Below are 14,262 nucleotides of genomic sequence, written 5' to 3' on the forward strand. Positions count from 1 at the left end.
ACAGGAAAGGGTCTGGACAGATGCCTCCTTCTTGAGGGGTTCTGTTTGGGTTGGTACACTTTTACTAGCTATGGCATCGTTTAGAGACCATTGCTGAAAAAATCCCAAAACTAACCAACCAATCAACCAACCAACCAACCAACCAACCAAACAACCCACCCCCAATACAAAATAAAAACCCCACTAGGAGGAGGATGACTGCAACCCTGCCTGCACAAACTGCCATGCTGCTCCCTCAAACACAGGCCACACCCTGTTCACCATGGTCCTTAGAGCCTTCTTTTAATAGCACCTCTGCACCTCCCTGTGCCTGAATGGCTGCTGAGAGGAAGAACCCACCTGCTCAGCTCCCTTTGAGAGAAATCTGTGAGGAAAGGAGAGAACAAGCAAATCAGGGAGGAAAAGCATGCCTAAATGGCATAGGAATGGGAAGAGACCAGGGGTAGGGAAAGTATGAGCAAGAGATGGCAAGCATGAGCAAGAGGGAAAGTGAACACATCAAAGTAGAAAAATGTGTCTGAGATGGAAAAGCAACCAAAGGGGAGGAAAGAATGACAGAAAGAAGAAAGAGTGAGAAGAGGGAAGTGCAAAAGAAAGTAACAACACTCAAGAGAGTCAAAGCATGTGACAGAGGGAAAAAGAGCATGTCAGAAGCAGAGTGAGAGAGGCAAAGAAAGTAAATAGGGAAGACCATGTGAGAGAGTGAATGTGAAAGAGAAAACATCTGAGATAGAGTAAAAGGAGGGTAAAGAGAGTAGGGAAATGGGAAGATCAAAGGAGGGAGGGAGGGAGGGAATTTGGAGACAGAAGAGAGAAAAGGTTAGGGAAAGTGAAAGCAAGAAAAAGAGAAGCCACAGGATGACAGCAGGGAGGAAAAAGTGAACAGAAAAATAGAAAAGAAACATACAAAAGCATGAACATTCACAAAAACATAAGGGAAAAGCAAACCAAGAGAGAAGCAACATGTCTGTGAGAGGTTATGTATGTGAGAGAAAGCAGATGTGTTTAAGGTTGTAGGAGAGGGCAAGGTCTGTGAAAGAGAAGACTGATCAGAATGGAAGAGAAAGCACCTCTACAAGAAGGAGACAGTTTCTTTGGGAGGAGGACAACATGGCCAAGAGGGAGGCAAAGGTTGAGAAGTAAGAGCAAATTGACTGAAAAAAGCACACTGCTAAGAGGGAAAACAGGGAAGGATAGATACAAGTGGAATGCAAAGAGGAGTCCAGAGAAAGCCTAAGACAAGAAAAGACAAAGGCAGAAGCTACACAAAGAGAAGAAAGGAGTGAGACTGAGAGGTAATTTGTGAGGAGGGGAGGGAGAGAAAACACTTCTAAGACAAAGAAAAAGCCCAAGAGACAGATGGAGAGACAAATGAAGGCAGTGGAATGCCAAGAGCAAGAAATAGCAAGCAGTGTAGGGAAAGCATAAGCAAGGAAATGAAAGCATGAAGGAGAGGGAAAGTGCAAGAATGTGTCAAAGAGGTGAGAAAGCACATGAGGAATGGAGAAAGTGAAAGAGGCAAAGCAAGGAAGAATGTAAAAAGGCAAACATGGGAAAAAACATCATGCAAGTGAAGTGAGTGAGAGGCAAAATATGGCTGGAAGACAAGAAAAGCTGCAGGGCAGAGATACAAATGAGAGAGGAAAAGCCCATCTCATGGAGGCGGAAAGACAGGAGACAACAGAAGAGATGAAGGAAGAGAAGGACAGAGGTCAAAGAGACACAGATTGATGGGGAAGAGGGAGGCAAAAAGAGATGCAGAGTGAGATGGAAAGTTCAGGAAGGAGAGGAATGGTTGGGGGTGTGACTGAGAAGAAGGGATTGAGAAGGAGTGAGCAGGAGAGAGAAGTACAGTGAGGCAAAAAATAAATAAGACAGCAAGCGACACAAAGGGGATAGTGAGAGACAGAAAGCTGTCATGAGACAAAGTCCAAGGAGAGAAAAACTGAAAGATGGAAATGCATGAGAGAGAAGAATGTTAGACACTATAAGAAGAGAGACTAGGAGAGTAAAATGGCTAAATCGACACAATGACTGCAAAAGACAAAGCTGCAAAATGCATCTGTGGGAGACAGAGTGGCAAAGCACACACACAGGAATCGAAGTGCACATGCACAAGAGGCAAAGCATGAGTGCAAAACACTGAGGAGAGAGAGAGAAAGAGAGAGAAAGAGAAAAGTGAGAAAGGAAGGAAGTGGCAGAAGGAAGGAAGGAAAGAAAGAGAAAGAGAGACAGAGAGAAAGAGACAGAGAGACAAGAAAGAAAAGAAAGAAAGAAGAAAGAAAGAAAGAAAGAAAGAAAGAAAGAAAGAAAGAAAGAAAGAAAGAAAGAAAGAAAGAAAGAAAGAAAGAAAGAAAGAAAGAAAGAAAGAAAGAAAGAAAGAAAGAAAGAAAGAAAGAAAGAAAGAAAGAAAGAAAGAAAGAAAGAAAGAAAGAAAGAAAGAAAGGCGAAGCACATGACACAAGGGACAAAGCACAAATGAGGGAAGAGCAAAGCATGTGACAGATAAAGCCCACATGAAAGACAGAGTATGTGAGAGAGAAGGCAACACGTGTGTAAAGATGACAACAGGCAGAAGGGAATGAAAGATACGTGAGAGATGAAGTGTACAAAGGAGGGAAAATGCATACAAGAAGAAACACACAAGTGGAGGCAAAGGTCAAAGCACAAGAACAAAGTGACAGAATAAGAAAGGGAAGTTCAGAGTTACAAGAAAAAAAGGCACATGAGAGAGGCACAGCACAATATTCAGGCAAAAGGCAGGAGAGGCAAAGCACACAGGAGAAAGCAAGCATTGGATAGCAGGGAAAGCATGAGAGGGAACATACATGCAAAAAACATACAAAGTCATTTAGGCTGGAAAAGACTCTTAAGATCTTTGAGTACAACCATGAACCCAGCACTGTCAAGTCCACCCCAAACCATGCACCTAAGTGCCACATCTGCACATCTAAGTACCCCTAGGGATGGTGACCCAGCTACTTCCCTGGGTAGCCTGTTCCAATGCTTGACAATCATTTCAGTGAAGAAATTTTTTCTTAACATCCAATCTAAACTTCCCCTAGTCCAGCTTGAGGCCACTTCCTTTTGTCCTATGACTTGCTGCTTGGAAGTAGAGACTGACCCCCACCTAGCTATAACTTCCTTTCTGGTAATTGTGGAGAGCCTCCTTTTCTCCAGGCTAAATAATCCCATTCTCTAAGCTGCTCCTCATAAGACTTGTGCTCCAGACCCTTCAGCAGCTCCACTGTCCTCTCTGGATGTGCTCCAGCCCCTCAATATCCTTCCAGTAGTGAGGGGCCCAGAACTGGACACAGCACTCAAGGTGTGGCCTCACCAGAGCCAAGTACAGAGGGGCAATCACTGCCCTGGTCCTGCTGGCCACACTACTGCTGATAGAGGCCAGGATGCCATTGGCCATTGTGGCCAACCTGGACACTTGATGTTCAGCTGCCAACGAGTATCCCCGCCCGGTCCTTTCCCACCAGGAAGCTTTCCAGCCATTCTGCTCCCAGCCTGTAGGTTGTTGTGATCCAAGGATAGGACCTGGCACTTAGCCTTTTTCAGTATCATACTACTGGCCTAGGCCCATCAATCCAGCCTGTCCAGATCCTTCTCCAGGGCCTTCCTGTCCTCCAGCAGATCAACACTTCTACCTAACTTGGTGTCGTGACTTAATCCCCTTGTACAGATCACTGATAAAGATACAGATGAGGGGCAGGCAAAGCAAAGCACATGAAAAAAAGGCAAAACCTATCAGAGAGAGAGAGAGGGAAATGTGGGTGCACACATAAAGAGAGAAGAAGCTTCACAGTGAGAGGGAGAAGAGATGTGGGAAAGGAACAACTGAGAGGAGGAAGAACAACTGGAGATAATGACAGAGGGGAGAGAGGAAGGGAAGCCACTCTGTTTTGGGAAGGACTCTCAAAAAAGCTTGAAAGACAGATAGGAAATCCCCAAGAGAGAGGAAATGCAAATCTAAGAGGGAGGAAAAGCAGCTTCAAGACAAGCCAAAGCAGGGTATGGCTGGGGCAAGCTCTACAGATTTAGAAGAAAAACTATAGAGGTGGAAAGGATAGAGAACGAGTGAGAAGAAGAAAGCACAAGTGAGACACTGCAAGCTCAAGAAAGGCACAGTGCATGCAAGAAAGTATGTCTGTCAAGAGACTGGAATACATACAAAGGAGAAAGTAAAAGATAAAGAGACAAAGGGAATGAGGGAGGGAAGTCCTAGAGAAAAAGGCATGTGAAAGAAGAAGCGTGAGGGAGAAGATGAGGACCCAGGTAAAAGATTTAACATGGGACAGAGAAGGAGAGTGCAAGCAGTTTGGATTTGAAAGTATTTGAGTGCATGTGAAAGCTGAAAATCTGTGAGGCATGGGAAAGCATGTAATAAAGGAGAAAAGCTGCAAAAGGCAAAGGAAGACACAAAAAGGATAAACAAGAGACATGAGGATGCACAAGAGAAAGAAACAAGAGACCAAACATGCACAAGAAAGCAAGAGAAAAACAAAGCACATTCAAATGAGAGAGGGAGAGCATTTGCATGCTTACAAGAGGGAGAAAGTGCATGAGCAATGAGAGTTGCATGCGTGAGAGGGGGAAGCATACAAGGGGGGAACTGCAAGATGGGAACACTCAAAAGAGGAGAGAAGTGTGCCAATCAGGAGAATAGCATAAAGGTGAGGGGAAAAGGCGAGAGAGAGGGAGAAAGGTATGTGAGAGAAGGGCAGAAGTGTGTGAGAGAAAATGTAAAGAGCACATAAAGCAGGAAGAACGCATACATGAGAAGGAGCAAGCATGACTGAGAGATGGAAAAACTGAGTAAGAAAGAAGGGGAAAAGCCTTGATGGGGAGTCAGGGATCCATGAAGTGTGAGTGAGGAAGTGTGTGAGGAGGAAAGCTCATGCAGAAGCATGAAACAGGAAGAAGCACGCTTGTGAGGGGCAGAATCATGAGAGTGACAGGAGGGCACTGAGGAGGAGAGAGTGAGGAAGCCCAAGAGAGAGAGGTAAGCATAGCCAGGACAGGAAGCACAAGAGGCATAAAGCAAACACATGTGGCAAGTAGGAAAAGTCTGCATGTAAAAGAGGCAGGAAACCCAAACACATGGGATGATGAAAGCACAGCCATGAGAGACAGGCAACGTGCACAAGAAGGGTAAGTGTCTGACAGGATAGGAAAGCAAGAGGGAGGGGGGTGGAGAGAAGACAGGTGTAGCACCATACAGAGACAGAGAGAGACACTGACACAGTGAGAGAGGAGAATGAACAGAGGTGTTAAACCACATCCAGGTGCCTCTGTTTTACTGGGACACCTCATATGCATAAATAATTGTTTACTCCTGTAATTCTATGCTTTCCATCTTGGTCTCTCTCAGTCTGCATGCAGCGGTCTTATCTCAATGCAAGTGTGAGAGGGAGAGATGTGTTGCACATGCAAGGGAGAAAAAGTATGAAAAACAGGTGCAAAGTGTGTCCAAGAAAGAAGGGAAGTTTGGGGTGGGGTGGGGTGCTGCTGGCAAGCGGATAACAAGTGAGGGATAGGAAAGATACCAAACAAGCTAAAGAAAAGGATACGGAGGAATGAGAGAAGAGACAGCAGGCAAGATATAAAGAAGGACAGTGAGTCAGAGACAGCAGGAAAGCACATGGGAAAATGAAATCTTCATTTTTTAGCAGCACCAAGCTTCACAGCTCAACATCTACTATGAGCTGGGCTGACTAATCAAAATTTTCTTACATGGTAGTGTAGAAAAACCTAATCCCTTCTCCATACAACCTTACTAAAATTCTGCTTATTGCAGAATGATGTGGTTTTTTTAGTTTTCCTCTGTTAAGTTCCAGTAAGCATAGTTCAGTAACAATAGGAAGGACTGCTATAAGTTTATTTACAGACACAAAACTTAACCAACCTTTCATTATTAGCTTTTCAGCTTTTCAAGTCCTTTTAGAATCCTGCTAACAGTTTCTGACTAGACTGTCATTATTCTCTGAGGATACTCTGCATGTTTACCACTGGAACACAAAACTTCCCCTAGGCTACTCATGCCCAACACAGTTAATACTGGTTGTCTTAATATTCAATAAGCTTTGCATGTATTAACATCTAATGAACTCTTTTGTGCAAGCAACTTTGGGAAATCTAACCATATAGGATGGCAGAAAAATACTGTCTCACAATACAGAGGTTCGAAACAAAAATAAAGAACAAATACTGCGCCCTTTTGTACAGCAAAGTGGTGCTACATACTTGCACTGTAGGTAGTTGCAGTCTAAAGATGCAATGAGAACTGTAAACTCAGCTATGTGCTCTTGAGCAAAAGTCACATGAAAACCAGAAGAACAAGAGGAAGAAGACAATGTAACCATGACAACCTCAAACCAGAGCTTGGGCAGAAATAAAAAAGATTTTCAGAACCTTTTCAATTCAGTATTACCTACAAAGTGATAGACCATTTCAATTAAAAAGTGTAGCTGATGTTACTCGAAGTGGTCTCTACCTAAGACTGCAGTTCTGCTGATGAGAACAAATCTCATAGCAATTGTAATAAACAGCATCCATAAGACCATTTAAAAGCCAAGTGAGTAAGCCTCAATGATTTGGGCAGTAGCTAGCACACTGGAGGACACGTTCTCAATTTCCAGTCATTACTGGAAAGCAAACCTCATGTTGGATATGCTAACTCCACCAAAAATTAGATTATAATTTTTTAAGTTCTAAATCTATTCAGACACTTAATTTTATCTATAGAAAGCAAAAATAACCTAACCTACCCCCAATCTGTTTACTCATAAATTCTGTGCACACAAGTTTCCTTAATACTTACATAGAAAGTGCTTCAGCTCCTAAAACTGATTAATGGAGCAAAAGGATGATATTTATTTTGCAAATGGCTTGGAAGTAACTTGTTATTTGTTTATAACAGAAGCAACCCTACTTTGCTGGATCACTTTCCAATTAGAAAATACTTTTCAACGCTGAAAGTCATGGCTGCCTGGAGGAAGCCTCATAGGAAAAGTCGGTGTCTCAACAACATGAAAAGGAATGACTGAAGAGGTATCCATCACAGAGTAGTAACAAAGTCCAAGAGAAATCTTCAGCCATCTCTACAACGACAGCATCTCAGGAAAAACATAAGTGAGTAGAATACTCCTTCAGCTCATGGCAATAAAACCCCAGCCCAGTTTTAGCCAATCACTTCCAGATTTCCACACATATCAACAAACAAGTAGATGACCTCTGTATTTCTTTTTATTTATTTAGAGAATGAGACTGCTACAGTATAACAGATAATAAGTATTACAATTTTAGAGAATGCAGGAGCATATACTCATAGATGCCAACATTTTTTCAGCTTACACCTTGTTCAGCTAACCTAAGACAGAATGGATTTAAACAGAAGAATTAAAAACTATTTGTACAAAATATTGAAGGATTCAGTGGAAAATGTTTGGACTGTCCTTTGTCTTTAAGAAGACACTTTCTACCTAGGACTCAAAAAAAAGGTATTGAAACTCACTGCATGTCCACCTTACGCCAGAAGGAAAAGTTTTAATGCATTAACATGGGTAGTGAATGGGGGGTGTCTTAGATTGCAGATGGGGGGGTCTATTCTATCGCCTTCTCTTAGAGGTGGGGCAGTTATCTTCTGTTAATTGGGCAGTTTCCTTTATCTTTTCCATGATCCATCCTCCCTCCAGGAGATATCTCCCGTTAATGGGCCACTGAGTCTCACTGCATGACTGATAAAGTCCCATAATCCCATGGTGAGATGCTTCGTTCAGGGGGAGGAGCTAAGCATTCCTTCCAAAATATAATCTGACATACGGAACACAACAGGCAGCCTCTTCCCACTGGATTCCCAGAGGAGCAGCTTTCTTCTCCACTGGATTCCCAGAGGAAGACCAGGCCCATCTACACCACCACTGGACCTTCAGAGGAAAACTGCACCCTTCTCCAGGATCCCTGCTCCAACAGAACCACACCTGTCACTGCAGGAGGACTGCAGCCACCATTCAATCAGACTGCTACCAGTACCCTGAGCCATGGGGTGTCAGGTCATATTCTGACTCTGACAGTGTTGTTTTATATTACTGCATTTTTATTTTCCCTAATAAAGAACTGTTCTTCCTACTCCCATATCTTGCCTGAGAGTGCATTAATTTCAGAATTGTAATAATTCAGAGGGAGGGAGTTTACATTTTCCATTTCAAGAGAGGCTCCTGCCCTTCTTAACAGACACCTGTGTTTTCAAACCAAGATGGGGGACTCAATCAATCAAACACAATGGGCTGAAGATAGCAAAAGCTGATGTGAACTGCTGAAATTCCTTCAGCTAGCACACCTTCCTAATTCTGTTTAGATCAGCATCATAAAAGAATTCAGAGCAAAATTTAAGTTTGATGTGCCAGAGCTCTACATTAACAGAGTCAAGGCATAACATTAAAGTCATGCAACTATTAATACCCTCCTGTTGGGCATACATCCATTTTTGCTATCTGAAAGCCATTTGCTAATGTGAAAGCACCGTTACAACTTTTGATATCTGAGGAACAAAAACTAATAGGCATGCAGGCTTCTAGTGCTAGGAAACACCCACCAGTTCACCCTGACACTTAACTAACTAAACCAAGTAAAACACAGATTTGAATGTGCTGGTAATCTGAAAACTATCACGATGCCTAACTGAAGAGTGGTAATTACACAACACTGTGAACATCACCCACATGACAATTTTGTTTTGGTAGGAGCTCGGAAACTGAATCCATATGGAGTGTACCTGCACAGTGAGGTCTTATAATATAGGTTAAATTATCCAACAACTTGGCCCTTTTCCAGTTTTAGGGAGCCAAAACCCCCAAGTTCTAATCCAGAACAGAGCAATAGAGTGGTCACTGTAAAAACTACCTTTTATATGAACCAGGTACTCACAGGAATTTATGCAAGTCACACACAGAACACTTGGTTAAGTTCAGGCATCAGTTTAATCAGTACTCCCCATCTCAAAAATAGTTTCAAGAGTTATTGCACGGTTTCCATGGAGACTGAACCTAAAGAGTTCTTTCTATTTCTGTCTGTGAAAATCCCTTCACATTTATGCTGCCAAGTTTCTCAGGAGAGCCTGAACGATTAAAAGTGGCAGTAATATCCATGTTAGTGTCTATCATATGCCACTTAATTATTTTAGAAACACATTTACCTTTCCATATGAGGAGAATATCTTATAGTTTCACGAGTTTATTCAGATGAAAGCAAATTGTTTAAGGACTTCCAACTACATTTCCACAGCAAATGTACTATCTGAAAACATCCTTATCTTCTATTCCACCTTATCATACCAGCAAAATACTGGTATGATACATGGGCTACATGTATCTAACGCACTTTCATCTCACAAGTAGGCTTTTAATGTCTCTCATCACATCTCCACAAGCAAACTGGTATTTTCTGATATTTTCCTAGCCTAGTCCAGGCTAAGAAAAGTGGACATTCAGGTGAACTGAACAATTATTGATATGCTGTAGAAATTCCATCTGAAGGCCAGTCACCAGTGGTCAACCACAGGATGTCACACAGGGGCCAGTACTGCTTAATGTCTTCACTAATGAAGTAGGTGATGGGGCAGTGCCCCCTCAGCAGGCCTGCACCCAATACACAACTGGGAGCAGTTTGTGCGGGACTTGGGTCAGCAGATGGTCTGCTACTACTCAGGGGCATCTCGACAGGCTGGAGAAATGGACTGACAAGAAACTCAAGATGTTTAACAAAGGGAGATGCCAAATTCTGCACCACACACCAGAACAGGCTTGGGGCTGACCATCTGGAAAGCAGCTAGATAGAGAAGGATGTCATTCCTGAGGGACAACAAGTTGAGCATAAGCAAGCAATGTTCCCATTAACCAACCCAAGGCTGTAGTGCAAAAAGTGGAGCCAGCAGGTTGAAGAAGGTGATCTTCCCTCTCTGTTAAGCAGTTGTGAGATCACACCTAGGTTCTGGATCCAGTTTTGGGGTCTCCAGTACAAGATAGACATGGGTCTACTGGAGAGAATGCACTGAAAGCTCACAAATATGTTTCAGAGACTGGAGCATCTGACAAAGTGAGAGGCTGAGAAAGCTGGGACTGTTTAACCTTGAGCAGACGAAGTTTGGCAGGGTTCTCACCAATGTTCATAAATGTCTCACAGGCACAAGAAGATGTACTCAGACTCGTCTCACTGGTGCTCGGTGAAAGGATGAATGATGCACAACAAATTTCCCTTAAACACCAGTGAACAGCTGTTCAACTCCTGGAACAGGTTGTTCAAGAAGACCCTGGAATATCTCTGCTTGCTCTGACTGACCCTCCTTTCAATAGGAGGGTTGGACTCCAGACTCAAGTATTCTGTGGCTTCATAAATGCAAAGTGCCAAAAGAGGGAAGGGTATGTATGTGTACTTGCACCTATGCAGTAATGCCCAATGCAAGAAGGTCTGGTAAGCCAACCTGACTGATGCAGCTGTTAATTACATGGACTCTGCTAGAGTGGTTGAAATTCACAAAGACAGCCCTGGAATCAGGCTTTCCTATCCAGGCCAACCTCCTCAGATGCAACAGCTGTTAAACAGGCTGCAGAATGCCAGGCTCTTTGCTAAGAATGATACTCCTGAGTGGTTCTGGGCACATCTTAATCTTGCACTCAGAACCACAATCAAAAAGCAGAGGTTTGAATTCCACTGACCAAAGCATATTGCTATAAAGCAGTTAGTAAGAAGCTTTTATAAAGAACATCCTAAAGCATCTAGCATTTTTTTAAAAAAAGTTCAGTGTCCCATACACTTAAGAAAGCACATGAAGTAGCTGACCCCCTGCCTTCTTCAGTTTCAGCTTTGGTTCCAAGGAGTAACAAGCAAGTAATAAGAACCATTTGGACAGCAATGGCAAAGCACAAGAATAAAAAAAAAAGCATATAGACCAAGTTCCGAGCAGATTAACATATCAATTTAAGCAAGTCCCAGCAGCTAGAGATTCCAGTCCATATTTATGGACTGTTTCATTGAGGAAACAACCTTACCAGTTGACCGAAATGAACCTTAGAATGGGTAGAGACACAAGCTGCTTGATGGAATCTACTTACATAAGTGATGTGGGAGTTACTGGCCGTAGCTACCTGCTTGAGAGCAGGTTAAGCCAGCTCTGTACCTGGCAACACTACTAGCTGAGATTTAATCTGCAAAAATTCAACCAGGAAAACATCAGAACAACAAGAAACATTACTGTAGAGGCACATTATTTGAAATAATATTAAACAAGTACAGATACTCAAAGATTTTGTCACCTACAGTTTTTCGTTATTTTGTTAGAAGAGCTTTCCAAAACATGCTGTATGTTATCACTTTCTCTTCATTGTATGTTAGTGTTTATCACAGTCTGCAGTCTAGGTTTTAAACAATAAAACTGCAGTTCTTTAAATTACAGAAGCTAAATTTTTTTCTTCTCCTTCCCCAGAGAATGCCACCAAGGCAGTGCTCTCTACTCTGCTTGGAATCCTCCAAGCTCAAACCAAAAGTGCCAGTTCAAAAGCACCTACAGTACACGACAAAGAATGGAGAGTTAGACCACAAGAAAAAAATTCAACATGGCAGAAACACGGATGTGAACTCTTAAAATAGCACAGAGCTATTTTAAACAAGTCACACCAGAGGTATAAAGGAATTGGGAAAAAAAAGGACATTGAAAGAATGCAAGCAGTACCCAGATTCATGGGTAACATATTTACCAGAAGACAAGTGGCAACACTTTTTATATGTACTATTTTGTAAAATAGAGTGAAAGAATGGAGAACGCTTGAAGAGTCTGGACACTGGAAAAATGTATTGATTGAGCAAAGCAGTAACTAAAGCTAAACTGGGGAGCATTAGAAACAGAGTTATAACTCAGTCTGGTGTCAAGTCAGCAGGCAGTAAGGAAAATTCAAGAAAGGCTTTATAAGGTTACACAAATCAAAACACCAATATTTAGTGTACTCCACATATACTCTTGCTGAAGCAAAAAAATGAACAAAGTGAATGAACAGAGAAAAGCCTGGCTTTCAAAAGTATTATATTCAAACACCAGTACTTAGACCAAAGTATCAATCTATTTAAGACCAAAGACAACTTCAGGGTAGCTGGCTCCAGACTAAGACGTAAGGTTCTACAGAGAGTCTCAATTTACACTAAGAAGTGCACGAGTAGATCAATACAATGGCCCAGCACTGGTCTGCATAAATCCACAGCAACAAGAGACTGCTAGACATCTTTAGAGAGCCATGTAGCTGACAGGCAAATCAGTGAACAAAGGTTAATAACTCTGAATACCTGTTAAGGGGCCTGTTAGTCCAGAAAAATGGACGCAGTGACTGGGCACAAATTTAGTCTGCTACAACAGGTCCCTCCTGGCTCAAAAACCTCCACTGGTCTGTGCAGTTTTGTCAGCTGCACAGAGATCCCATCTCCCTACACCTTTAATGAGCCAACACAAGTACACAGTGTAGGCATAGCCCAAAACAGAGAAGAAAAAGGAGAAGAGAGAAGCCAGAAAACAAAAAATCACTGATAGAGTGAGACCAGATTACACTGTGTAGATAAAAGGGAATCAGAGGTTTACAGATGTTGACAAGTAAGGTAAAAATTTGTGATAAACTAAATACTGCCTAAAATCCCACCTACTGAGCCTACTGTAATATTTTTACAATCACTAAAAGAAAGTAGATAACAGAGAAAAGACTCTGAGATGGTAAGAATTTTGTCACTGTCAAATGTCAATTCTGTGAAAATTCATGAAGTTTTGGCATTTGTACATTGGTATGATACAATAACTCCCCTATTTAAACATATTGTACCATTCAGTTTAAATACTGAATGATGAGTTAAAAGCAATTTTAGAGAATCCAATTGGATGTTATATGCACACTCCTAAATTACATTAGCATTTTACAACTGTCTTAAAATTCTAATTCCAATGCAATTATTCATTTTACTTTAACTCATCCACTACACAAGATACCCAAAGAAGTACAAATATTTTAGCTACAAATGACTGCAATAACCAGTAACATACAATAATATTAGTGTGTTTTATTTATAAAACTTGGCATGTCACTATGTCCAAGGACATTCAAAGAACATCATGTTAGTTAAGTTTGAATTCTATTCTAATACTTTAAAAAGCCCTTCTCAGGTCTCAAAAGGTTTCAAGAACAAATGTTTTTAGGCAGAACATGCTGTCATAAAAAAAAAAATAAGTAATTTAGCACAGCAAACTGAGAACTCATTAAGAAACAAAATTAGTAAAACATACATGTATATTCCCAAAGCAAAGCTTCTGCAGATAAAATGGAACTGGTAGAGTTAGGTGAACTTATACTGAAAAAAGTAACATGCATGTTTTTAATACAAAACTAACTTCCAGGGAAAAAGACTATGTGAACAAAAATTTCTTTGCAAATATATACACGTTATAGCTGGTGTTTATAACTGTAGTGCATAGAGGAGCATTACTTTAGTTCAAAAATTATTACCTCCTAACTTCAGAACTCAAGTAGCACAGCAGATGGATGGCCCAAAGGAAAGGTCCCGCGTATGTGGCAAATGCTGTGAGGAAGATAGCTGGTATCTCCACATAGCTGTCTAGTCCCACAAAACCTGCTGAAATGTCCACAGTAGCAATGCCATTTGAATTTCCCTGAAAATAGGGATAAAATAGTAAATATCCAAATACCTACAAAGATACATTTTAAATACATTAGAATAATATTAACTATTGCACCCATTAAGGACTTACTCTTTGAATTGCTTTATAGTACAGCCGTATTCTTTACATGTGACTTTCAATAATACAGTTTACCAAACAAGTGTTTTTAACTAAAATTTACAGATTAACAAAGGCATAAACAGCATGCTACTTTGTGAGTCTTACTTTTTCTGCAAATTAACATGCCTATTGTTTAGTAAGTTACATTAAAAAATAAAGAATTTAAAATAAACAGTTCCAGTTGCTGCTTTCAGATACATTATTGAAAAATATACATTATTTTTGTCACACAAGGTTAGAACACAAGATTTTAGGTCTGCTGCCTAAAATTACACCAGGAATAAATATTTCTTGCCCTTAGAGACAGCAGGACTCTAAATTAGAGCTGTAATGGAACATTACATCGCCCACCTGCCTGCCTCATGGCACAAGTTCCTGCATGTAAACAGATTAAGACAGGCAAATGTAGAGACACTTCTCCTTCTCAA

General features: G+C 41.2%; 1 protein-coding gene across 2 annotated transcripts in view; it reads right to left on the bottom strand.

Moving 5' to 3' along the window:
* Positions 1–14,262, bottom strand: part of PIGG (phosphatidylinositol glycan anchor biosynthesis class G (EMM blood group)) — an 81,040-nt gene that overhangs the window by 17,591 nt on the left and 49,187 nt on the right. For both annotated transcript variants that reach the window (XM_066569655.1, XM_066569657.1), the window contains one exon: positions 13,542–13,705. In XM_066569655.1, coding sequence (XP_066425752.1) covers positions 13,542–13,705 — 164 coding nt within the window. The remainder of the gene's footprint in view (positions 1–13,541; positions 13,706–14,262) is intronic.

The sequence above is a fragment of the Molothrus aeneus genome, chromosome Z (assembly GCF_037042795.1).
Source record: "Molothrus aeneus isolate 106 chromosome Z, BPBGC_Maene_1.0, whole genome shotgun sequence".
In the NCBI taxonomy this organism is placed as follows: Eukaryota; Metazoa; Chordata; class Aves; order Passeriformes; family Icteridae; genus Molothrus; species Molothrus aeneus.